The following is a 27,716-nucleotide window of genomic DNA, read 5'->3' on the forward strand; positions in this document are numbered from 1 at the left end:
GGGTGCTCTCCTTCTTCCTCTTTTCTTCATAGAACTGCTGCTCCAGATCCCAGCTCTTTACCACCGCATCCATTTGTGGGACTGTAGTGCCGTCTATAGGCATTTTTACAAAAGTTATCTCCCCTCTTCTTCCTTTAGTGACCTCTCTCAGAGCCCTAACATAGCGTTGTGGCAAAATCGTCTGTTTCAGCCCATGCCAAACTTGAACCAATGTTTGACCTTTGTCTAATCCAGCTTTAGCTCGAGCAATATGGGAATCTTCATCGTTAGGATCTTCCAACACTAACCTGGCATAATGGTTTCGTGCTGGTTCACCCCGACTGATGGGTTGACTGGTAACTTGGGCTAGCCACATAGATTTACCCTCTGCACTGTTCGAAGCTCTGTCAATAAGGGGCCACACTTCTTTCAAATAGTCCTTTAGGTCTTCATTTGGTTCTTTCTCTCTCACCAGCATCTTTAATTTCTTGAATTCACGGAATTCCCTGCCGTCTGCTTGAATTTCAGCTTGAATTGCTGGCAGTCTTTGCCCTCTAGATCCAGCAGGAAAGTTCTGATTTGGGAGGCTCGGTTGTAATCCCAACGATGGTGGAATTGTTTCTTCCTCATCATCCAGATTTTCTTCATTGATTTCTCTCAACACTTGCCGTGACCAGCGTAAAGCTGCTGTTTTTAGTTTTCTCAACATCACATCATGGGCAACGCCTAAATAGGCGACTCTGAAGTTATTTGTTAACTCTTTACAGGCAGTGAGTGTAGGATAGAAAGGCCACATTAGTATATTAGCCCACTCTCCAACAGTAGCTGTTACCTCAAGAGTTTTCTTTTCATCTTGTCGCTCTATCCACTCTTCTGGGATGTCATACCCAGTTTGTCCAACTTCTGGAGCATAGGTTTGTCGCTTATCTCGGGTCTCCACTGGGTTGACTCTGACATCTCTTGCAATTCTCTCAGAGGCTACACGCACATTATACACCCCAACTTCTTTCTTTTGTCCTCTGTAACGTCCAGTTCGTAGTTCTGGGTGCGAGACTTCTCTTTCTCCTACCACAGATAGCGGTTCATCCTCTTCTGAGTCTTGTGGATTGATCTCCTCTTCAGACTCTCTTTCCTGGTCCTCATCCATATCAGATTCATGGGGAGGACATAGGTCTTGTGGTTGTGGGTCCCCGTTCTGTTCTGGCTTTCGGGGTGTCCCCGTTGCTTCAGTAATTCCGACTGGTAAAGGAATGAATATAGGATCCTCTTCTCCATTATCTGGTGGAGGAGCCTGGAAAGGCTCTTTCATCAGTGATTGGGAGCCTGTCGGGTGTATGATAGTCTGGAGCCCACTTGCAACTTGTTTGAATGTTGGTCGTGGGGTTTTAATCCTTAATTGCTGCACTCCCACAGCATGTGCTGATCTTTTCTCACTTGTCGCCATGGGAATGGGCTGCATCACTAACGGGGGACTAGTTGACACTCCACTTGCTCCAACTGCACCCTTTTTTGGACCTGCTCTATTTGGTCCTAAATTCACCGCTTCAAGTGCCCTTCTCACTCGATCTTGCTCATGCTCATTGCTAGTGACCACCACAATCTCTCTCATTGATCCCCATACTCCTGGGGTACGCATGTGTAGGTTCACGGCTGCCATGGCAACCTTTTCTGCCTCTTCCCATGTCATTTGTCCAGATCGTAATCCGTCCACACATATCACCACTCGCCGATGCTGGTGTTCTTTGGCCATATCAGTAGCTATTCCCAGAGTTTTCAACATTTTTACCGTGTATTCGATTGAATTTTCCCTCCCTGGGTAGCTTTCAAAGGGCACATGTATGAGTGCATGATAATTCATTCGTGGTGCACTTGTTATCACCATCGATTTTCCCTCCAGATTTCTCCTCTTTATGTCTTTTCAATTTGGGATTTGTGAAGACAATGAGACTATCTCCATCTATATCCCAAGGACTGCCAAAATAATGATATGCCTGTCCTCCATCTTGGGTCACCATCTTTTTGGTTCCTTTGGGCATAGGGTTCAAGTCTTCCATGTAGTCAGATTCACTGTATCCATGGTGGGTTTTTGCTTTGGCTTTTCTAAAGATTTCCTGCGAGGGCCCTTCCTCTTTACTATGGTAACTCGGTCCGGGAACACATTCTTCAGATTTAAACTGTCTCAAGCTTCTGGGCCCACATTCCGGCGACCGACGGAATATCTGTCCAGAGACTCCCTGAAGGCTTCTTCGTCTTTTTTCCTGTTCAATCAGGCGTTCTGTATGTTTTTTAACTGTTGAGGTTGTTCCTCTCACACTTCCTAAGGGCAATTTTTGCCACTCTGGGTCGAAGCTTGTGAGGAGCTGGTCCGGGCTTTTATCTTCTTGACCATTTATTCCAAAATTAGGACCTCCCTGGGTTGTTAATTCATCTTCACTTTCTTCTGGCTTGTTTTCCTCATCACTTGGTTCAGAGTTGGCCTGGGAATCTGTTTTGCTCTCGTCTCCAGTGTTGAGGATCTGACTTCCATCCTTATCATCCATCATAGGATATTGTTCCTTAAGCATTCTTCCTACCCCTTTTAGTCGTTCTGCCATGGACTTACATTCGGCATATACGGACGCTGCTTTTGCCTTAACATCAACCAGGACCGTCTCTACTCCCAACAACCCAGCTGTCATTTTTACTACGGGGTCATAACTTTTCTCAGGACTTATTAAAGTGGTGATTTGTCCTCTTTGCCACCCTTCTTCAAGAATTTTGCACCACCACTCAAGCCAATCTCTGGTCCCCGCCTTGTCTTTTGGGACTGGTGGGCTTGCCAATACGGCCAGGATCTGCCCCTCTTTAAGCTGACCTGGATAATATACCCCTAATCTGTGTACCGTGTCTGCCATAGCTTCCTTGAAACTTTCTTCATCAGTTTCTACACTTTGATCTCTGACATAATTTTGAACTGTTTCTGCCCAAAAATCATATCCTTGTCCATACAATACTACTCTGTGTGGTTGAATATTCACTTCTTTTCCCCCGTCTGGTTCGGATCCAGGGGTTGCTACAGGTCCTGACTCTTTTTCAGCCATATTTTTACTGCTTGTTTTTACACTAACCTTACTGTTTCGTAATGATTATCCTTTCTTTATTCTCTTGGTTGCTGAGATTGTCGATTCCACCACTGGCGTCTCCTTGGACTTCAGCTATGGTCCTTGTCGTCTCGAGTCGTCTGCCTCTCAAAGCCTCTCTTGGCGCCTTGAGTCAGGGATGAGTGACAAACTGCTTGGCTATTCAGCGCTAATTCCAGAAGTTAACTCCAAATCAGCTGCTCCTTTTCCCGCTTCTCCCCTCAGGAACCTCACGGGTTGATGATCCTACTCTCTCTTGTAGATCACCATTTTGCACGGTATACTCTCATACCTGCTCTCTTTTTGACGATCCGATCCAGCAGGCTCCCTCGTCTGCTTCCCTTCCTCGTCGTTTCGTGACGATCCAGCAGGCTATCTCCGTCTGCTTCTCGTCCCAGTTTAGACGATCCAGTAGTGACACGTCTACTTCTCGTCCCAGTTCAGACGATCCAGCAGTGACACGTCTGCTTCTCGTCCTTGATCCCAGCTCCCTGGGATGCTTACTCCTGTTGTCTTTACGTCGTCCTTCTGGTGGTCGCCTTCAAATTTTCACCTCTCTGGAAAACAGATGTGTTTCAAGCCGTTACTGGACCTATACAGGCCATCAGCCGACACTCTCCACAACACCGTCTCCCTTGGCGATCCACTCAGGAGCTTCCCACCTATCCAATGGCAAAAGACTCTCCTTTGGCCAGGATTCTTCCTCGGACCCGACTACACTTCGTCAGGTCCCTGTTCGGGCGCCACGTGTCAGATCCCGCTTCATATATAGACCAGCTCTCCGTCTCTGGGGTCCGACCTTCGTGTCTTCCGCAGGTATTACCCGGCGGGGCTGCACAAAGGCTGTTTAAGCTGGTGGAGAGGAGATTCGTCTAGCCGCTCACTGCCTCCATCCGGACGTCCACCCCGCTGACGCTGATCTCGCACCCCGGTCGAATAGCCTCCTTCTGGAACCAGGATACGAGCCGGCCACGCCCGTTAACGGCAGCTCTCCTCTTATGGATCAGGGCTCTTGGAATGTTGCTAGATTTTAAATTTAGTGACTCGTACAGCGAGTCCCCAGGATGCGTTAATTTTGTTAAAAACCACACTAACCTTTTAGAGCACCTTTTGATGTTATACACCCAAAAAACTTTAACTTTTACACCTTAAGAAGAATCAATAAATCCAATGTCCGAGCCTTAACACTTTAACTGCATGCTTGGAAATTTATTGCAGGTTTTGCAAGTGCTGACAACATAATCAAAATCGGTTATATGATGATAATTTCACAACAGTAATTCAAATATAATCAGAATAATAATTGGCAGAGATTTTTGTTTTTGATTCAATAATGCTATCTGATCTTACTCTGACTGGACTGGATTAACTTCTCAACAAATTTCCTAGGAGTGAGGGAAGGAGGTTTTTTGATGTTAAAATCCCCAGTTCGATGAACTTGGTCTCCTCTTCATCAGCTTTTAGTTGTTAGCTGACCACGATCCTTGTGATGTTGTAATCCTTCAGGAAATAATCCACATAAGAGTTTATATCCTTCAGGAAATAAATCCACATAAGAGTTTATTCCTTCTTCAATCAACCAAAAGTTGATCTAATCCATTCTGGAAAGATGTGATGTTCCATGAGAGAGAAAACGTTGAAACTTCCCCACTCAGACTTAAGGCCAGTGATTATTCTCCAATGCTCTGCTACTCCATGACTGGACGGCCTGAGTGGGAGTTGAAAACTCTCTCAAATAATCTCTTATGTCTCCAATCCTCTCGCTCCTCGATTCCAGTTGCAGCTCACAAGATGGTCAAGTCTTGTGATCTCCTCGTAGCAGCGGAGAAGTGACAACAGCACCTCTCCCTGGAAGAATAATGTTGGAAGAATGTTGTTGTACAGTTTTTATACGAAAAATCTTGTTGTTGATGAGGTGATCTTGGTTACCATGGGGATGATGATGAGTCCAAACCTCCTCCCTTACCCCCTTCTTTTACTGGAAGCCATCTGGAGAACATTTCCTGACTGACGATAACTGATGTCCCGATTGTCAGTAAATCTATTGCGCAAGTTTCCTGTTTTTCTGAACACATCTTTTCCGAGAAACACATCTTTTCTAAATCATGTTACATCAATCACATTTAATCATATTCAATCATTTCATTTCAACTCTTTTTCACATAAAAGCAATTCATATGATCATATACAACATTTCATTCATTATTATTCATTTCATATCTTATTACATCTTATTGTTCTGAACAGTTGTTTTTATTATCAGCTCTTCTGGCCTTGCTTGCAACATCATTAACTTCCTTTTCTGTCTCTGCCTCTGCACAAAAACAACTTTTCCTCAGTTCCTCTTTCTAACTGCCAGAAAAACAACTCATATAATCATTCATTTTACTTATTTGTCACATATATTTTCTAATCAACTCTTACTGTTATTACATTAATAGTTCATTTGATCATACTTTGTCATTTTAAAATCATCTTAGACATATTCCATCGTCTTCACCACTGAGTTCATCCCGTGGGCCTCTCCATCTGCAATGGAAAAGTCCGGTATGACCTCAGTCACTCCAGGAAAGTACCAAACACTGTTCAGTTTATTCCAACAACATGTGTATTAATCCAATGGCACGTATTATATTCCAAGATGAAAACAAGCTGAAAGCAAGCTTAAAGTCATCTTTCTTGACAAGTTTAATGCTGTTGTCCGTGGACCCTGAACAGAGTGTCTGAAATGCATTTGTCCTGTCGTGAATGTACTAAGATTACTCTATCCTACCCATAATGCACTGCTGGGCACAGCATGTACTCACTAAAACCTTAAAAAAGTATCACATTACTTTAAAACTAAAACATATATCTGATATTTTAACTTTATAAAACTTCAGACATGACAGTAATTTTAAATAACTTGCCCGAAATTATTTTGGTTAAAATTTGAACCATAAGTTAAAAATGTATGCCTCTGGATGACTTTGGTGATATTGTCAGCGTATCAGTATGGTGTTAAAGGAAATGTTTTTTTGTTTTTGTTTTTGTCACCACTTCTCTTTCGCCTGCAGAGGATAGAGCAGCTCTCTTCTGTTTGCAGAGGGTAGAACTATACATCTGTTAGAAAAATTTTAACAGGTAGATGTTTAATTGGTTTTAAATTGTAAAAACGTTTGCCGTTGTTCAGCTTTGTTAGCAACGTTATCGGTCTAAAAGTTATTGGACAAAAATTTATCGGAAGATAATTAGTCTGATAATGGTTTTTAAAGTTATCTAAAAAGATAATCCGATAATGAAAACATTATCTTCGATAATTATCTGTTATCGAATTACTGGAACTGTGTCCGCCACTGAATCCAGGCTTGCATCTCAGATGTACCTTCTGGCAATTTGTAGCTAAACTTTCAGGTCTTCTTTTTAAGAAAATCCTCCTCTGTACCATTTCATCATGAAGATGGATAACTGGTGATACAAAATGCAAAGCTTGCACTGTGCATAATTTCTCCAATCACAGCCACGTAAGCCTATAACTTCTTCTGGGTTGTCTGGGTGTCTTGGTGGCTTTCTTCTTCTTCTTCTTCTTTATTTCTTTCTTTCATTTAAAAGAAAAAGACAGAAAAGCAGAAATGAAATTTACAAGACTTTGAATGAAAAGGAGCAGAGAGAAGAACAAGTCTTATATTTTCTGCCCCTTTTTACAATCCAGTCTTTCAATTTTAAGTATCATTATTCAACATTATTAAACAGATTACATTTTTGTCTTGTCACATACCACTGACTTATTTCATAAGTTTAACCATTATTTAAAAGATTACATCCATAACAGGTTACATTTTAAACTTAAAACATTCTAGACATCACTAATAGATCACACCCTAGGCTTTGTCATAGCCCACTGACTTATTTCATAGTTTCATACTTACTTAATACATCTAATTTAATACGTTTTTTAAATAATTTGAGTGACCTTGATTCTTTGATTTCTTTGTTGAGGTTGTTCGATAATTTTACACCATTCACTGCAATACTCCATTCCTTTACTTTGGTTCTGAATCTTGGTTTTTTAAAGACTTCTATTCCTTTCAAATTATAACTACTACTACTATTTCCTCTCTCTTCTACTTTCTGCACAGTCACTCAGTTTTTGAGAACTGTCTACTCCATGCAGATTTACCATAGTGTGCCTTATTGTTTGTATTTCTTTGTAATTGATGTAAATAAAGTCCAAGACATATTCAGTGGCAGCTTCACCACCAGAGAGCCTCATCCACAACTACCACAAAAGACTCCAAGCTGTCAGTGATGTTAAAGGGGGCAATACACAGTATTAAGAACAGGGGTATGTAAACTAAACTGATTTAAAAAGAGGAAACACAGTTGTTTAACAATAAATGGATTCACCCAACCACTAACCATGAGTGGAAAAAAGTTTTTGTGTTGTCATTCATATTCTCTTAAAAATGGCCAAAAAAAGGCAAACATTCTGCCAGGGTATATAAATGTTTGAGCACAACTGCATATTAATTCTGATCAAAGAAAGCAAGAAAAAAAAAATTGCACCTAATTTTGTGGTTACACTCAGTTCTGTCAGCATGAGCATTAATAATGAATTAAAGCTTCTCTCATGAACGGTGTGTGCTGTCACAGGTTCTCCACAACATGGCTCTGAGTGAGGCTCAGCTGGGCCACTGGCTGAAGGCTCAAGAACACCTCGTGAAGGCTCTCGACTATAAGACTGAAGCCAAACTCAGCATCATCGACAAAGCTCTGCAATCCACTCTGGTCAGTTAGCACCATTTTATTTGGTCAACTTTTTTGTCCAGAGTTGGAGCTGAGTGTATTTTGTGGAGTAGATGGATCAGTGGGTAAGTGGTTTGACTGTTGAAGCCAACAGCGTTGGGTTCAATTTCAGGCACGACAACGTGATGGTGTCACTGCCAGGAAAGGGTTTTATGTTTGACAGGAAATGTCATTATTTTCAGTACAATAAATTAGTACATACATTCATCTTTTGTGTTCATTTTATAAATAAAAATGTATGTTGTGCAGTTGCTGTGCCATTGTGTGTGTGTGTGTGTGTGTGTGTGTGCGTGTGTGTGTGTGTGTGTGTGTGTGTGTGTGTGCGCCCATCCTTTTTGTAGTTTTTGTACAGCATTAATTGTGCGATTCTAAGTGATGAAATCTCACCAACAGAAACAAAAACTTTTCAAACCAGTTGTGTTTCCATCAAATGTGCTGTTTATACCAAATAAGCACTATGTTGCTGAGCTGGAGAAGAAGGACTACCTGGGCAAAGCAAAGGTAATATATCGGGTGTCTCAAAAAATGCACCCCAAAGTATTTTGACAGCACAGAAAAAACAATCAATATTATCAGACATTTTCTGCATGACCATGTGGCCGAAACGTGTAATTTTTCCCGCCGATGCACAGTTTTTAGTTCAGTCTTTCCTTTTTGATGTTTTAACCCTTCATCTTTTACACCACATGATCAATGTAACCTCCTTGTCTGAAGTTTCCTATGAAACAAATCATGTCTCCAGTTTTCCGGAAAACCACCTACCAAATTCAAGTCTCCTTGCTATTTGCTGGGGAGTTAATTCGCTCTGAGACTGAATTTTGTGTGGAAATAGATGCAAGTCAGCCATTAGGATGCGTTACACAGAACTCAGTGATTTTTGTTCTCTGAATTAGGGTCAACTGCAGCATTTTCCTGGACTTTAATGTCTTGCAGTACAAATTTTAGGGTTTCTGAAATGAGAAAAACACCATTAATTCCCAGTAAAACCATATTCTGGTATTCATATTTCAGAGTACTTTTGGGTACATTTTGTGAGACACCCTATATTTTTAATCTCATGACTTATCAGCTACATTATTAATTAGTGTGATTGCAGAACATTAAACCCTGTGTATTTTATTTTATTTATTTTTTTTAACACGTGTCTTTATGAAGGTGTTTTTAGAGAACAGTAAAATGGAAGTTGTTTTAATGGAGCCAATTTAATATGCTGCTTTTTTTTCAGATTACTGAATAACTACAGATCCTTATTAATATTTTCAGGTCGTTGCTTCTGTGGTTCCTCAAGATGAATTTTCTGGCTTTGCTCCATTGCAGCCACAGGTAAAAAATATATATCATGTTCAGCAACACATGAAGCACAAAGACTTTTTTCCCCTCCGTCAAACTGTATTTAGTTTGATATTACACTGGACCATTTTTGTATTATATTGTGTTCATTAATAACTACTTCTGTGCTGCAGAATGACAGGGAGAATAACATTTGACACACGGCCTCAACCACAATTGTGCAAAAATGTTGTCCTTTTGTTTCTGTCTGATAGGTTCAAGATGGTCCAGCATGTCCTAAAGAACCTGAAGTTTTGAGGTACAGCAAATTTCATTCTTTGTGTAAATTTTTTCTCCCCCATTTTGATTACCTCCACAAGTGTAGCCTTATTTTAGCTAAATATGACAGCGACAACCAGTAGTACTTCCATCCATCCATCCATCTATTTTCTTCCGCTTTATCCGGAGTCAGGTCACGGGGGCAGCAGCTCAAGCAAAGCCGCCCAGACCTCCCGATCCACACACACCTCCCCCAGCTCCTCCGGGAGAACCCCAAGGCGTTCCCAAGCCAGCTGAGAGATGTAGTCCCTCCAGCGTGTCCTGGGTCTTCCCCGGGGCCTCCTCCCAATGGAACGTGCCCGGAACACCTCTCCAGCGAGTCGTCCAGGGGGCATCCAGAAAAGATGTCCGAGTCACCTCAACTGACTCCTTTCGACAAGGAGGAGCAGCGGCTCGACTCCGAGCTCCTCCCGAGTGGCCAAGCTCCTCACCCTATCTCTAAGGGAGCACCCAGCCACCCTGCGGAGGAAACTCATCTCGGCCGCTTGTACTCGCGATCTCGTTCTTTCGGTCATGAGCCAAATCTCATGACCATAGGTGAGGATCGCAACGTAGATCGATCGGTAAATTGAAAACTTTGCCCCCCCTACTCAGCTCTCTCTTCACCACGATGGTCCGATACAGCGACCGCATCACTGCAGATGCTGCACCAATCGGTCTATCGATCTCACGCTCCATCTGTCCCTCACTTGTGAACAAGACCCCGAGATACTTAAACTCCTCCACTTGAGGCAAGTACACTCCACCGACCTGAAGAGAGCAAAGCACCTTTCTCTGGTCGAGAACCATGGCCTCGGATTTGGAGGTGCTGATTTTCATCCTGGACGCTTCACACTCGGCTGCAAACCGCCCCAGTGCATGCTGAAGGTCCTGATTTGATGAAGCCAACAGAACCACATCATCCGCAAACGGCAGAGATGAGATTCTGTGGTTCCCAAACCAGACCCCCTCTACACCCTGGCTGCGCCTAGAAATTCTGTCCATAAAAATAATGAACAGAACCGGTGACAAAGGGCAGCCCTGGCGGAGGCCAACATGCACTGGAAACAGGTTTGACTTACTACCGGCAATGCGAACCAAGCTCCTGCTGCGGTCGTACAGGGACCGGATAGCCCTTAACAAAGGACCCCGGACCCCGTACTCCCGGAGCACCCTGCACAGGGTGCCCCGAGGGACACGGTCGAACGCCTTCTCCAGATCCACAAAACACATGTGGACTGGTTGGGCGAACTCCCATGAACCCTCGAGCACCCGATGGAGCGTGTAGAGCTGGTCCAGTGTGCCGCGACCAGGATGAAAACCACACTGCTCCTCCTGAATCCGAGGTTCGACCATTGGTCGAATTCTCCTTTCCAGTACTCTGGAATAGATCTTACCGGGGAGGCTGAGGAGTGTGATCCCCCTATAGTTGGAACACACCCTCCGGTCCCCCTTCTTAAACAGAGGGACCACCACCCCGGTCTGCCAATCCAGAGGCACTGTCCCCGATCGCCACGCGATGTTGCAGAGGCGTGTCAGCCAAGACAGTCCCACAATATCCAGAGACTTAAGGTACTCAGGATGGATTTCATCCACCCCAGGAGCCTTGCCACCGAGGAGCTTTCTAACCACCTTGGTGAGGGATGCCGTCATGCTGAAGAAGGAGTCCTACTTATCTTTGTTGGTAGGTGGGACCCCGGAGGCAGCTGACAGGTACCGGCAGGCCAAGCGTGCCGCAGCCCGTGTGGTTGCAGAGGCAAAAACTCGGGTCTGGGAGGAGTTCGGGGAGGCCATGGAGGAGGACTATCGGTTGGCCTCAAAGAGATTCTGGCAAACCGTCCGACGCCTCGGGAGGCGGAAGCAGTTCTCCACCAGCACTGTTTACGGTGCAGGTGGGGAGCTGTTGACCCTGACTGGGGATGTTGTCGGGCGGTGAAAGGAATACTTCGACGATCTCCTCAATCCCATCGTCACGTCTTCTGAAGAGGAAGCAGAGACTGGGGACTCAGAGGCAGTAGTACCTCTACTAATAAAATAATCTGACACAGTTCATACTGCAATTTTGCCAAAATAAACATTTTCCATCAGGTCCTGAATTAACCACAAACCCCTGCGGTCGGCCATCTTGACAGGCAAGCCTTTGTTGTTATTAGTGAAGCGAGACACAAAGCGAGAACTGCTCAGTTGAGCATGAATTCGAAGTCCTGGAAGAGGACACAAAGCGACACGGTGGAAAAATCTTAAAGTATCGAGAATATCTAAAAGGGATTGCTTCAGCATGTCATATCTTGACAAGTTGAAAGTTATTAGCGATAGAAATCCCTATGAGAATGCTGAAGGAGAGTGGACTAGGAACATCACGTCTCTCTCTCTCTCTCACTCTCTCTCTCTCTCTCTCTCTCTGTTGAACCAGATATGGTTACACAATATAATATAAATGTTTATATGAAAAATATGTACAAATTGGTAGTTGCGGATGAAGCTCTCTCATGGTAAAGCTGCCACTGAATATGCAGATTTTCCACAGAGTGCCATATTGTTTGTATTTCTTTGTAATTGATGTAAATAAAGTCCAAGACTTATTCAGTGGCAGCTTTACCATCAGAGAGCCTCGTCCACAAACTACCACAAAAGACTCCAAGCTGTCATTGATGTTAAAAGGGGCAATACACAGTATTAAGAAAAGGAGTATGTAAAGTTTTGATCAGGGTAATTTGGGTAGTTTGTGTTGTCATTATGATTTAAAAAGAGTAAACCTGGTTCCTGTTCCCCTTGTGACATCATAATGCAGGGTAAGATCAAAATTCTCATTAGTAACTTGCACTTGGCGTAATTGTTGACTTTTGTCAATAATACTCATGACCGTGTAATAACCTGTGCAAAAGCTATGCATGGCACAGAAGAGTTCATAGTCTGACAGATCCTCTGTCCAGACCATTGTGTAAAAGGTAGGTAGACCTGTGTTTTCTTATGTGTGTGATGAACTGTGCACAGTGCAATGTTTGCCTGTATAACTGCACTACCAGTTACACAGCTCCATGGTGGAGAGGCACAGATAACGATTTGTTCTATTCTACCATGGAGGTGTGTATTTGGTGATGAAACAGAATAAAGTTACACTATCCACACTTTCACTCATCACAGCCACAGAAACCTACAGCTCTTTCAGAGGTGTCATTGGTGTCTTGGTAGCTTCCCTCACTATTCTCTCTGCCTACTGGAGACAGAGTTAGCATTCCACAGTGTTTGTATTTATTAATGATTGATGGAAATCAATTTTGAGATGTATCCATCCATTGACTTGACTAAAGAAAACTGGCTATAAAATGATGGTTGCACCCACCAACAGTTGGTTATCTTGTTGATTTCACCTGTACACCTTGTGCCATTTAACAAAATATAACAAATTTTGTAGATTAGTTCAGTCACACCCAAAGATGAACCCATTAAGTTTCCAGGTTCAGGGGTCAAACCCTGTAGGTCATAGCATAAGATCAGTCTGTTTGCAAATAGATAGGTGGACATCTATCTGAAGTTTATAACTCATGAATCACAGGCGACAGACACAGCTTCATCACTCAATATGTCTCTGCATGTGTGTCTGTGTGTCTATGACAGTGAGGTGTCCAGAGTCCCATTTTGCTCATACATGACAAATCTCTTTGAAATTCTTGGATAAAACTTAATCTCAGTGTTTAATGTGATGTGACCCAAAAAGTTATTGGGGTTTTTAAAAATCCTAACAGAATCTAATTGCAGAAAAATCTGAATTTTTGCATTGTATATGCAAAGAGTGTGGAAAATGTTTGTGCCTCCCCCTTCTTCACAGGGCTTTGGAAGGAGAACCCCACACTGTCCTGTTTGAGTTTGTTCCTGAGACCAGTGACGAGTTGGCTGTAGTTCCTGGAAACATTGTGTTTGTACTGCAGAAAGGTGCTGACAACTGGGCCTCGGTGATCTTCAATGAAAGAGTAAGCACCTCTATGAAGATAATCTGCTACTGTGCACATTAAAAGAAATAAATAAATCTGCTTTTGGCTTTCTTTGTATAAGATTTGCTTCTCAACTATTATTATTGTCTTGAAATTTACACTTAACAATTAACTGAAGTAGTCAATATTTTTTACAGCGAGGTCTTGTCCCTTACAATTACCTGGAACGTTTGGAAATCTCATTAGCCTCCAAAAAGAATTGGGTAATTATGATTTTTTTTACAAATCATTTCATTTTCATGTTACACTACTGTATTAATGTACGGTGCATCCACAAAGTATTCACAGCGCTTCACTTTTTCTACATTTTGTAAAATGGAGTAAATTAATTTTTTTTCCTTCAAAGTTGTACTCACAGCACCCCATAATGACAACATTTAAAAAATGTTTTGGAAATTTTTGCAGATTTATTAAAAAAAAAACACAACAAAAACAAGAAATTACATGCACATAAGTATTCACACCCTTTGCTCAATACTTTGTTGATAAACCTTTTGTCATGGTGCAAGATGGCATGGCACTGAACTGGAGGTGGACACAAAATGCAGATTCGCAGGGTGAGGAACTGAGGTAATCAAAAAGGCTTTATCACAGGCAAGGATTTGGTGCACAGTTTGCCAGTCAGTGGTGCGGAGGTAACAGACAATCATGAGGCAGAAGCGTGGTCCTACAGACAAGCAGAGTTCAAGTACATGGCATGGTGGAGATCAGAAAAAATAAGCAAGGTCAAAACATGGTGAGGCAAACATGACTGAGGCAAAAGGCTGGGATGCGAATGAAATTAAAGAAACTGGCAGAGAGAACAGAGGGACAGTGAGGGCTTAAATACAAGGCAGGGGAATCAAGGTGTGCATGTGAAACAGGTCCAGGGAAAGTTCTGGAAGGGGGCATGACAGCAAGACACCAAGGTGAGTGAAAGCAGGTGAAAGAGAGTGCAGTGAGAAAAAATAAAGCAGACTGAAGCAGGAGAAATTAGTGACAAAAAACCCAACGGTGAATAACATAAAATAACAAAGAAAGACAAGACCCAAAAACCAACAATAATTAACCTGAACAGAACAAAGAGGCAAGCTAGGAAATAAAATGACAAACCTATAAAGAGGACACCAAGAAAATTAAAGATTATTACTAAATTAGGGTGGAACTCACAATGGCAGAAGTATAACAGATAATGCAACTATGACTACGTAAAAAAATAAATGATAGAGTAAAACCAATAACCAAAGTATTACACACAGAAAAGAGATAAACAGAACCAAACTATACTTAAGTGACAAAAGTATAATCATATGAAAAATAAAACAGTAGAATAATCAGAAGGAACCTGGACCTAAACAGGGGACAAACCCAGATGCGAAGCCTGGGTCGGGGCCAAACCTGACACCTTTGGCAGCAATTACAGCCTCAAGTCTTCTCAAATATGATGCCACATGCTTGGTGCACCTATCTTTGGGGAGTTTTTCCCATTCCTCTTTGCACCACCTCTCAAGCTTCATCAGGTTGGATGGCAAGAGTCAGTGCACAGTCCTTTTCAGATCTCTCCAGAGATGTTGAATTAGATTCAGGTATGGGCTCTGGCTGGGCCACTCAAGGACATTCTCAGAGTTGTTCTGGAAGCCAGTCCTTTGATATCTTGGCTGTATGCTTAGGGTCATTGTCCTGCTGAAAGATGAACCGTCACCCCAGTCTGACGTCAAGAGCACTCTGGAGCAGGTTTTCACCCAGGATGTCTCTGTACATTGCTGCATTCATCTTTCCATCAATCCTGACTTGTCTCACAGTTTCTGCCACTGAAAAACATTCCCACAGCATGATGCTGCCACCACCATGTTTCATTGTAGGGATGGTGCCTGGTTTCCTCCAAACATGATGCCTGGCATTCATGCCAAAGAGTTCTATCTTTGTTTGATCAGACCAGAGAGTTTTGTTTCTCATGGTCTGAGAGTCCTTCAGGTGCCTTTTGGCAAACTCCATGTAGGTTGCCATGTGCCTTTTACTAATTAGTGGCTTCCGTCTAGCCCCTCTACCATACAGGTCTGATTGGTGGATTGCAGCAAAGATGGTTGTCCTTCTGGAAGGTCTCCTCTCTCAACAGAGGAATGCTGGAACTCTGACAGAGTGATCATCGGGTTCTTGGTTACCTTCCTGACTAAGGCCCTTCTCTCTCGTTCGCTCAGTTTAGATGGGAGTCCTGGTGGATTCAAACTTCTTCCATTTACAGATGATGGGGGCCACTGTGCTCATTGGGACCTTCAAAGCAGCAGAAATGTTTCTCTACTTTTCTCCAGTTTTGTACCTTGAGACAATCCTGTCTCTTAACTCAGCCACATGGGGTGTGCAGCCACTACATTCTGAGTGCCGGTCCCAAGCCCGGATAAATGAGGAGGGTTGCATCAGGAAGGGCATCCGGCGTAAAACAAGCCAACCCAACTATGCAGACTCAGAATCGAATTCCCATACTGGATCGGTCGCGGCCCGGGTTAACAACGTCCGCCACCGGTGCTATTGCCCAATAGGGTGCCGGTGGAAATTGGGCTACTGCTGGGCAAACACGACGAAGAAGAGGAGGAAAACGTTGCCACGAACAGCGGGAGAAGAAGAAAACTAGAAGGGTGGAAATGAGATTGGGGACTTTGAATGTTGGTAGTATGACTGGTAAAGGGAGAGAGCTGGCTGATATGATGGAGAGGAGAAAGGTAGACATATTGTGTGTGCAAGAGACCAAGTGGAAGGGAAGTAAGAGCAGGAGCATCGGCGGTGGGTACAAGTTGTTGTACCATGGTGAGGACAGGAAGAGAAATGGTGTTGGGGTCATTTTAAAGGAAGAGTATGTTAAAAGTGTGTTGGAGGTTAAGCAAGTGTCTGACAGGGTGATGAGTGTGAAGTTGGAAATTGAAGGGGTGATGATGAATATCATCAGTGCATATGCCCCACAGGTAGGTTGTGAGATGAAGGAGAAAGAAGATTTCTGGAGTGTGTTAGATGAGGTGGTGGAGAGTGTACCCAAGCATGAAAGAGTGGTGATAGGAGCAGACTTCAATGGGCATGTTGGTGAAGGTAACAGAGGTGATGAGGAAGTAATGGGTAGACATGGTATCAAGGATAGGAATGGGGAAGGGCAGATGGTAGTTGATTTTGCAAAAAGGATGGAAATGGCTGTGGTGAATACCTACTTTAAGAAAAGGGAGGAGCACAGGGTAACATATAAGAGTGGAGGAAGGTGCACACAGGTGGACTACATTCTTTAGAGGAGATGCAAGCTAAAAGAAATCACAGACTGTAAGGTGGTAGCAGGAGAGAGTGTCACTAGACAGCATAGGATGGTTGTTTGTAGGATGACTTTAGAGGTAAAGAAGAAGAAGAGAGTGAGAGCTCAACAAAGGATCAGATGGTGGAAGCTGAAGGAGGAAGACTGTTGTGCAAAATTTAGCGAGCAGGTGAGAGAAGCACTAGTTAGAGGGGAAGCAGTTTTGGACAACTGGAAAAGTACTGCAGATGTGGTGAGGGAGACAGCTAGGGCAGTACTGGGTATGACATCTGGACAGTGGAAGGAAGACAAGGAGACTTGGTGGTGGAATGAAGAGGTCCAGGAAAGCATAAGGAGAAAGAGTTTGGCGAAAACGTTTTGGGATAGTCGGAGAGATGAAGAAAGTAGACAGGAGTACAAGGAGATGCGGCGTAAGGCGAAAAGAGAAGTGGCAAAAGCAAAGGAAAAGGCATATTGTGAGCTGTACAAGAAGTTGAATAGTAAGGAAGGAGAAAAGGACTTGTACCGATTGGCCAGACAAAGGGACAGAGCTGGAAAGGATGTGCAGCAGGTTAGGGTGGTAAAAGATGCACATGGTAATGTGCTGACAAGTGAGGAGTGTGTGCTGAGAAGGTGGAGGGAATATTTGAAGAGTTGATGAATAAAGAAAATGAGCGAGAGAAAAGGCTGGATGATGTGGTGAGAGTAAATCAGGAAGTAAAAGAGATTAGCAAGGAAGAAGTGAGGCCTGCTATGAAGAGGATGAAGAGTGGAAAGGCAGTTGGTCCAGATGACATTCCAATGGAGGCATGGAAATGTCTAGGAGAGATGGCAGTAGAGTTTCTAACCAGATTGTTTAATAAAATCTTGGAAAGTGAGAGGATGCCTGAGGAGTGGAGACGAAGTGTGCTGGTTCCTGTTTTCAAGAACAAGGGTGATGTGCAGAGCTGCAGTAACTACAGAGGCATAAAGCTGATCAGCCACAGCATGAAGTTATGGGAAAGAGTAGTAGAAGCTAGGCTTAGAAAACAGGTTTCTGTGAGCAGCAATATGGTTTCATGCCGAGAAAGAGCACTACAGATGCAATGTTTGCTCTGAGAATACTGTTGGAAAAGTACAGAGAAGGACAGAAAGAGTTACATTGTGTGTTTGTGGACTTAGAAAAAGCTTATGATAGGGTGCCAAGAGAAGAGTTGTGGTATTGTATGAGGAAGTCTGGAGTGGCAGAGAAGTATATTAGGGTAGTGCAGGACATGTACAAGAATAGTGTGACAGCGGTGAGATGCGCAGTCGGAATGACAGACTCATTCAAGGTGGAGGTGGGATTACACCAAGGGTCAGCTCTGAGTCATTTCTTGTTTGCAGTGGTGATGGACAGGTTGAAAGATGAGATCAGACAGGAGTCCCCATGGACTATGATGTTTGCAGATGACATTGTGATCTGTAGTGAGAGTAGAGAGCAAGTTGAGTCTAGTCTGGAGAAGTAGAGATATGCTTTGGAGAGAAGGGGGATGAAAGTCAGTAGAAGCAAGACTGAGTACATGTGTGTGAATGAGAGGGAGCCCAGTGGAATAGTGCAGTTACAAGGAGTAGAAGTGGTGAAAGTAGATGAGTTTAAATATTTGGGGTCAACTGTTCAAAGTAATGGAGAGTGTGGTAGAGAGGTGAAGAAGAGAGTGCAGGCAGGGTGGAGTGGGTGGAGAAAGGTGGCAGGAGTGATTTGTGACCGAAGAATATCAGCAAGAGTGAAGGGGAAAGTTTACAAAACAGTAGTGAGACCAGCTTTGTTGTATGGTTTAGAGACAGTGGCACTAACAAAAAGACAGGAGGCAGAGCTGGAGGTGGCAGAGCTGAAGATGTTGAGATTCTCTTTGGGAGTGACAAGAATGGACAAGATTAGGAATGAACATATCAGAGGGACAGCTCAGGTGGGACGGTTTGGAGACAAAGTCAGAGAGGTGAGATTGAGATGGTTTGGACATGTGCAGAGGAGGGACCCAGGATATATAGGGAGAAGGATGCTGAGGATGGAGCCACCAGGCAGGAGGAGAAGAGGGAGACCAAAGAGGAGGTTCATGGATGTGCTGAGAGAGGACATGCAGATGGTTGGTGTGACAGAGGAAGATACAGAGGACAGGGTGAGATGGAAACGATTGAACTGCTGTGGCGACCCCTAACGGGAACAGCCGAAAGACAAAGAAGAAGACAATCCTGTCTCAGAGGTCTACGGACAATTCCTTTGACTTCATGCTTGGTTTGTGCTCAGACATACACTGTCAACTGTGGGACCTTATATGTAGACAGGTGTGCAGAATAGAATAGAATAAGATTCAAGATTCAAAGATTCAAACAACTTTATTGATCCCTAAAAGGGCTATTCATCTTCACACTCAATTACCTCAAACAAAATACAGCAATTAATCCACAATTATTACTAGTTGAACATAATAATGGCACACATCAGAATTAAAACAACCGCACATATACATTTGATTTGTTTATGTGCGCTAAGCTTTGAAACAATCCGTCATCCGAATTGAAGCAACGAGTGTGTTGGGGCTGCAGCAGCATCTCCGCCGCACAGCCAATCCGGGCTTGGGGGGTGGGGGCGCCACAGCTTGTGCCACATGGCCTCCTGGTAGTGGCAGAATGTAGGCCAGGGTGGGGTGGGGGTGGGGGGGTAGGAACAGAAACAGAAGGGGGGTGGGAAGGTGGGGAGAGGCATGCGCCATGTGTGCAAATGAGTTCATATCAGTCTCTGTCCGTGTGTACATTAAGTCTGGAGTTGCCTTGACAACAGCAGACTGTAAGGGAGGGCAGATAAGAGGGGAACCGAATGCTTCACCAAGGCCATTGAAATCCTTCTGGAGGAAAAACAAGAGGGGCGTTTTGACCTTTGGTCGCTGATAAGGCTGCTGTGTTTTGAGTTAGGCAGAGAGACACAGAAATTTCATTTGCGGCTCCTGTGACCGTTGGAATCCAATTCATGAAAATTCCCTGGTCTCCAACATCTTCCTTTGCAAGGCAGATATTTGCTCCGGGATGTTTTCCAACTTGCGTTTGAGTTCAGACGTTAACACAGTCTGAGATTGTACCGCCTTGCCCACTTCATTAATCATGATGGACAGATGTGGGGTTGTGGTTCTGGTAGCAGCCGTCTTGCCAATTTTCCGGTAGGTCAGGGCAGCACATAACCCAATCAGCCCCAGCCCTCCTACCATAAAAGCAAATAAGAATAAATCTTCGACATCTTCCACGGAAAGTGGTGCCAAGCACGCAATGCGCCACTTCTCCCAGGCATTGAGAACATAGCCCGCAGGATAGGTTCCATCTGGGCACGCAGGGTCCCCCAGCCCTGATTTCTTTGTTGAAAAGTGGTGTCAATAGCGTTGAGAGACCAGTTGACCAATTCCATGGTTATTCCAAATATAGCATGAAGAATACACAGTCTGGTGAATTTGGGACTTTTAAAGGTTGGAGCAGAGATAGAAAAACACAGAGAGGAGAGAGAGGAGATGCGACTGCCCTCGCTGAAGTTACAAACAAGAAAAATAGAATAGAATAGAGCCTTTATTGTCATTGTACATATTATGTATATACATACAACGACATTTGTCCTCTGCATTTAACCCATCCTAATTACAGTCAGACACAATCCAACCACTAGGAGCAGTGGGCAGCCACAGTCCGGTGCCTGGGGTCCAACTTCAGAAGTAGAGACACTGTCTTGGTCTGGGGCAGAGAAAGGAGAAGACCCTAAATAAGCTTGTTGTTTTGTGTGCCTTTCTGAATCAGGTACAATCAACTGAATTTACCCCAGGTGGACTCCAATTTAGCTGTAGAAACATCTCAAGGATCATCAGTGGAAACAGAATGCACCTGACCTCAATTTTGTGTGATTTCCTATTTTTTTAATTTTTAATAAATTTGCAAAAATCTCAAAAAACCTTTTTGACATTGTCAATATGGGGTATTGTGTGTAGAATTTCGATGAAAAAAAAGTCATTAATTTTGGCTGCAACATAACAAAATGTGGAAAAAAATGAAGCGCTGTGAATCCTTTCCAGATACACTGTATTGTGAAGCCATTATAACTAATCACATTACTCTGACACAGAAAACAGCAGCTGTTAAGATGCATTATTAATATTAATGCAATGACCAGATCATTTCATTATAAACACAATTTCCATATGTACTTCCTGTGTACAAATACACAGATATAAAATAATTTGTATTTTGAGCATCATAATTGTGCATCAACTTTTATAGGGAATATCGGAGCCCCCAAGGCAAGAACCACCAATCAGACCTCAGAGGAACCCAGGTACAGTTGCAAAATTAAATTCATACATTCAAGGCTTAAATGCACAAATAGAAACCTTATGCCCATGTTCTGTTCCTTTGTGACATTCAAAATATACATATTTTGGCACTTCCTGTCAGATTTCAGACTCAATTGGACTGCAAGTGGTTGAGTCACCTAAAACAGCCAGAAAAGTTTCAGTACTCCTTTGCACAAGAATGAACACCTTGTTTTTAAAAATCATCGACGTGCCAGTCTGCAGGCTTTCACTCAAAACAGTTACCTTAGTGGATCTCTGAGAGATCACCTACTGTTGGGAAGGTGTAGTGACACGGACCCACAACAGGGGGTGTTAATGAGCGGACAATGGATGAGCCAAAAAGTAACAATTTAATGTTGTGAATTGCACAACGGAATACAGACAAAAACAAAATAGAGGAGTACAGTCAATCGTATACAAGGTGACGTGTGGGCAGGCTCGAGGATAGATGACGTCTGTCCAAAGAAGAGCCGGATCCCACACAGCTTCCACCGCCAGCGGACCTGAAGAACACCGGAGCCGCCAAGTCCCGAGTCCCAGGTGGCCACTGTCTCCAGCTGTCAGACCAGGTACTGCTGGTAGAAACAGAAACAGTTAATGGTGGGTGTGTGAAGACACACCCAGTAATCGTCCCCTGAGTAGTTCCTCCAGGAGGGAGAACCTCCACCTCCAGAAACAATGTCACCTGTGCAGCTCCTGTTGGTCTCTTTCCTGGATGGAGTGAGAGGCGAAGAACGTCGCCCTCTCACTGTCCGCCAATCCAGCCTCCGACAGAGCCTGCAGGAACACGGCTGCACACAGAACAATATTTTAATCTCAATATAAATCGCAGAGAAGGTTACCTTGCTTGGTAGCTGATTTCTCGGCGGGGAGGTGGAGTTGCAGTCCGGCCTTTATGGTGATGGTGTTGAGTGGTGGATGAGTGACAGCTGGTACGGATGATGAGTGACAGTTGTCACTCCCGGTTGCTCCAACGCCCTCTCGTGCTTGAAGCCCGCACTTCAAGCAGGGCGCCATCTTGTGGTGGTGGGCCAGCAGTACCTCCTCTTCAGCGGCCCACACAACAACCTACCCTGCAAACATGTGAATAGCTGATCACTAGAAGTACTCACTGAGAAACACACGAGTGAGAACTTGAGATGGAAGGACAGTCTGGCAGGGGACACATGAAATAAAACACCTTTTAAAAGATGCTAGTCGTTACATTAGAAAAGCTGAGAAACGGGAGGACAGAGGATGACAATCTGGGGGTACGCGACGAAACTACATGACAGTGACTTACAACAAAGACCAGAATCCCAAATGAACTAATACTAAAACTACAATCTCTGAGAGAATGATATTAAAAAAACACAAAAGGTGTGGAAGAAAAAGACCCACATGTGAAGAAAATGAGTGGCGAGAGCACATCAGACCAAAAATAAAACTAGAGAGACACCTGTACCTTGCTCCGTGCATTGAGGGAAATAAACATAGAAAAACTACTGGAGTGCTCTGTGGGGGAAAAACCTAAACCAGAGAACATGATTAACTGTGAGGGAGAAAATATCATAACATGGAGGGAGAAGGAAAAACCATAACTGAACAAAGAAAAGCTTCTCGACAGCGTGTGCATGCATATGTCCGTGATCCGAGACACCTTAGGTCACTGGTTACATTCTAAGGATCCTGTCTTGATAATGTACAGCAGGGATCATCTACCCTGCACATTTTCCATCTGTACCTTCTGCAGCCACAGGTGATTAGTCAAGTCTTGCGTTTCCTAAGTATTGATTGGCTGAGCACACCTGGCTTAATTAGAGATTGTTGCTTGTGAAGTTGAGAAACCTGCAAGGCAGGTCACCTCCAGGAACACAGTTGGTGACAAGTGATCTTCTGTGTAACGCTCAGTTAAAAGCACTTAAAACAAGTGCCTTTGGGGGTGGGGGTTCAACTTGAAGTTGCTCCTTAGACGGCATGTAATCTGATTCCTGTAGCATTAGCTTTCACCTCTTCCACCACCTTTGTGATCTCACTGACATTTGATGATGAATATCTGACTGTAAAATTAACCACCAGAACCATAGTTGTACATCATGGAAAGATGATCAGCTTTATGCAACTGTTCAAAGTAGTATTCCAATGGGTTAGTAGAGCAGAGTCATCCACCAGGACTGTGCCATCCATGGAAATAGAGACTGGAATGGACGTCACGTGACTTGCGGCGTGCCGCACGGCAGCCATTACTAAGGGTGGACAGAGCGCCTTGAGCCAGTTAAACAGAAACGAAATGAGGGAAAAAAGGCAGCCAGTGCTTCACCATCAACTGCACCAACTACAAAAACAAATTTTCGAATACTAAAATGAACTGTACAAGAGCCTTAATGTAATTATGTAAAACAAATGTCTATTTTAAAGTCGTTATGTTGCAATTTAATATCAATATACTGAGACTATAACTCAATGCCATAAGTTATTTTCATTAAGCTGCGTTCACATACATACAAATACGGAAACAAAAATGTTTAAATATATTTATGTATATATACTTGAAGTGTTGTTTAATATGATATGTACAGTACATGCTGGTCACGGTGGCATTTAAATTTTACCAGTGTGGTTGGAGGGGATGGAGGAGGTACTTTTGACCCTGACTAAGGGTCAAAAGTCATAAATTCTGAATGGCTTTTTATCTACTTGTAATAAAATGTTAGTAAAAATCATATATATGTTGTTGTCATTAAAAGAATAGCAATAATATTACTGTGGAAAAAGCAGCAAGGTAAATGAGCACAATGGCAAGGCATACTTCAGATTTACATTTTAATATATAAGAATTGTTTATCCAGGCATGTATGGGTTCATTAGAGCTTTTAATCAGCTTGAATACCACTTACAAGGCCTCATTTATAAAAATTATTATGAACTGTGAATTATGATGACAGGAAAAAACATCACAGTAAATGAACAGAATGGCATATTTTCCCCCATATTTCCACACTTTACATAACACATTTTTTTTCTACCCAGGCATGTATGGGTTCATTAGAAAGAGTAATTAAAGGGCTTTAAAACAAGTGTACTTTTATTAAAATCTGTTAACAAATAGCGACAATAGAGTGAGAAAAGCAGCACAGTTTGTCATAATTTCTCCAAATTTCTGCATTTTACCTAAAAAGTTTTTTTTCACCCACACATGCATAGGTTCATTGGGAAGAGCTTTCAAAGGGCTTTAAAACAAGCCTGCATTTATTAAAATCCGTTAAGAAATAGCGACGCTAGTGCAAAAAAAGCGGTCAGTTTGTTATTGATGATCTGCACATCTCCACCCTTAGTAATGGCGCCTTCCTGTCCTGAGCGACATTAATAGATTGAGGCGCGCACGTCCATTCCAGTCTATATTTCCATGGTGCCATCACTTGCCATAACTGTGGCAGTGCATCCCCACATCAGCCGCCTGACAAAGACCCAGACTCATTGCTTGCACTAAACAAGAGCTGAGACTAGATGAGAGACTAAATATGTATAAAAGTTGAATTAATATTATTTATGTTAAAATGTGTTAGCTATGTCAAAGACGTTTAAAAACACAGATATGTTTAAATGTTAAAAAAATGATGTTTAAAATATGACAAAAGGTAAAAATAGAAGAAAGTTTTTTTTAAAAACACATTTAAAATGTTTGAAAAGGGTGTAAAATGTGTGAAAGAATAGAAAGTTCTTTAAAACTATGTTTAAAATGTTTACAAAGGCTGTAAAATGTGTAAATGCATAGTCAGTTCCTTAAAAACACATAAATATATTTAAAATGTGTTTTAAAGTGTGCAAAAGAATAAAAAGAAACACACAAAGATGTTGAAATTGTGTGTACGTGTGTGGTGGGGGTGCAGCTATTCATTTGTTCTCTGAGGGGGGGCTCACTCTCCCACACTTTGAAAATCCCGGGTTTAGAGGAGTGCAGTGTCTTGATTCCTCTGTAAGCAGGCAGAAGGTCATGAAACCACAAATATAGTCATCTGCTCATGGATATGACACCTTGCCTATCCTCAGTGCCATCAAAGCCTGCTTTCTCAGTTCCCCATACATCTTGGAAATGCCAACAAGGATTCCTAAAACACCTTTTGAGATGCATTGTCTCCTCTTATGAACCCCGGTGACTACGCTGCAATTCCTGACAGCTTTTATGGTCTTGTCATGGAAGAACTCTCACATTCCATTCAAGTCATTTGTTGTGTCCATGATTGCAAGTCCTTCATTGAGACTGTGTGCAAACTTTAGTCAAAGTCCGATCTTGAAGACGAGACAGATCAAATCTGACGATCAATCATATTAACCCTTAGAGTTGCTGAAACAGATTTTTTCTTTTTTGGGTTTAAAATCAAGGAGTATTGAGACACTGTGACAAAAATGTTGCTCTTTTGTCAACAGTCATATCAATCAATGGAACATAAAAGACACATTTGAGCAATAAAACGTGTCATATAATAAATAGACATTATTTAGTAATCTCATTCATCATAATTTTCATGAATGTGTTAACAATTTTCATTTTCCTTACCCTCAAATTGCCAAATTATTTACATGTCATTTTGTCATTAAAGGACGGGACAGTAGTTGAAATTTGGAAGTACATAATTTCTTCTTGAGTTAAACTAAACGGGGAAAAAGTTTTGGTAATATATCATGTTCAGTGTTTGGACAAAACAGTGACATCAGTGCCTGGAACGCTAGTGAATCAGTAACTTACAAAGCGCCCATGGAACACTTTTGCAGGATGTCAAGGTCAAAAGTGCTTGTTTTTGTTTGCCAGTTGTATGTGGGAAGTGCAGTCCTACATCTGGAAAAAGAAACATCTGAGCACTGTTCAAAGTTGTTTATTAATTGTCTCCCTTAGGGTGCATGAAGGGGGTTTTACTGCACAAACAATAAAACAAGATCAACATTTAAAACAATAAAAACCACAAAAGATAAATACAACCAACAATAAAATAACTTTTAAAACAGTGAAAAATGAACATGAAAATCACTACAACCAACCAGCTATAAGTTACTAAAACAACACAGCTGTTTTACAGCTTAACCATTCAGCCAACAAGATGTGAAAAAATTAGCCTATGACTGAAAAAAGTGCAGTTTTAAGCTTGTTCATTGATAAGCTTAATGGACAACAGAACAAATGAATGTTTGTACCGGTTATATTTGCACAGAGGAACGTGATACCTCCTCCCTGAGTTTAGCAAAGTTATACTGTACTCTGAGTGCAGAACATGTGAGCTGTCCGTTAAGATGTTTGTTTGGTCAGAGAGTTCTTGAAAACTGGGAGGAGTGTGGCCCATGATCTTACCCGCGGTTTTAATGAGGGAATGGTTCTGTGCCTTCAGTGTGACTGTAAGGTTCCCAGACCAGCCGGTGATACCGTAGCGAAGAATGAACTCAATTGTTGCTCTGTAAAATAAATGGAGTTTGCGCAGGAGGTGAAGACGTTGATGAATTCTGCTACAGATGGAGGTAACCTGTGTCTGCCATCTTAAGTTACTGTCAATGTGAACACCAAGGTATTTGTAAGAGGTCACCTGGTTAATTCTAATCCAATTACATGTTTTCTGCAAATCTGATTGGTTTAATCGTGTGAGATTTCAGAGCGTATAATATCGGGGTAACAGTCGCAAAATATTTGACTGTTTCACATATAGATGTATTACTCCATGCCCTGACCAGTGTTCTGACGAGATGTTATTCCTGTTGACAGGCCAGCCCTCTGCGCAACTGCGCATTATAACATGCGCAATATTGTTGGGATGCGGAACTGTCATTTTATGCGACGAGACACACAATTCAACAGAATTGAACAGCATCCTAGCAGATGTAGCGGGCTTTTCAAGGTGCTGTAGCGTGACATGCAGCATGCAGGGTTGTTATAGCATCACTTGCAATGTGTTTCCTTTTATAAGCAAACTGGTAACTGCCTAAAAATGGCTCCATGTCATTTCAAAGTGCATCTGTCATAAGCCAAATTGTAATAAAAGTTATTCAGCTTATTTGCCCTCTTAGTCTCATTGATGACAGACAGAGGCTTCCTTTTTGCCTGCATATTGGTCATGGCTTTGATAGAGCCCCACAGTTTCCTGGAGTTGGACATAGAGAGGTCTTCTTCCACCCGCTCTTTGTATTGAAGACTGGCTAGTCTAATCTGATGGTTCCGTTCCTTTCGGGCTGCTCTGACACCACCAGTGTCACCAAATTTGAAAGCATTCTTCTGCCTCCTAATGCAATCCTTAATAGCTCTTGTAATGTACGGTTTAGTATTTGGATACCTTTTAACTGTTTTATGAGGTACAATGAAGTCAACACAAAAGGAAATATAGGCAGTTATGGATTCAGCAGCACAATTAATATTAGTATCATTGAGGAAAATATCCCAAGCTGTAGACAGGAAACACCCTTTCAGTTCCTCAGTTTTTTCCCTTGACCACAACTTTACAGTCTGGATTTCCAGTTTATTAGTTGAAACCTGACTGATATATGGGTAACAGATGAATCACATTATGGTCAGAGTTGCTAATAGGAGTGTAAGCCTCCTTAATGTTCCATAACACTTATCCAGGATGTTAGCTTTGCTCGTGTTGCACTTCACATATTGATGGAATCCAGGCAGGGTCTTAGGGCCCCTTCACACATAAGA

General features: G+C 42.6%; 1 protein-coding gene across 1 annotated transcript in view; it reads left to right on the forward strand.

Annotated features, from left to right (window-relative positions):
• The window catches only part of ncf2 (neutrophil cytosolic factor 2), an 82,850-nt gene that overhangs the window by 25,340 nt on the left and 29,794 nt on the right, over positions 1-27,716 (forward strand). The window contains exons 4-10 of the mRNA XM_034165442.1: positions 7,731-7,865; positions 8,277-8,384; positions 9,147-9,206; positions 9,428-9,471; positions 13,300-13,441; positions 13,600-13,665; positions 20,982-21,036. Of these exons, the coding sequence (XP_034021333.1) occupies positions 7,731-7,865; positions 8,277-8,384; positions 9,147-9,206; positions 9,428-9,471; positions 13,300-13,441; positions 13,600-13,665; positions 20,982-21,036 (610 nt within the window). The remainder of the gene's footprint in view (positions 1-7,730; positions 7,866-8,276; positions 8,385-9,146; positions 9,207-9,427; positions 9,472-13,299; positions 13,442-13,599; positions 13,666-20,981; positions 21,037-27,716) is intronic.

The sequence above is a fragment of the Thalassophryne amazonica genome, unplaced genomic scaffold (assembly GCF_902500255.1).
Source record: "Thalassophryne amazonica unplaced genomic scaffold, fThaAma1.1, whole genome shotgun sequence".
NCBI lineage: Eukaryota > Metazoa > Chordata > Actinopteri > Batrachoidiformes > Batrachoididae > Thalassophryne > Thalassophryne amazonica.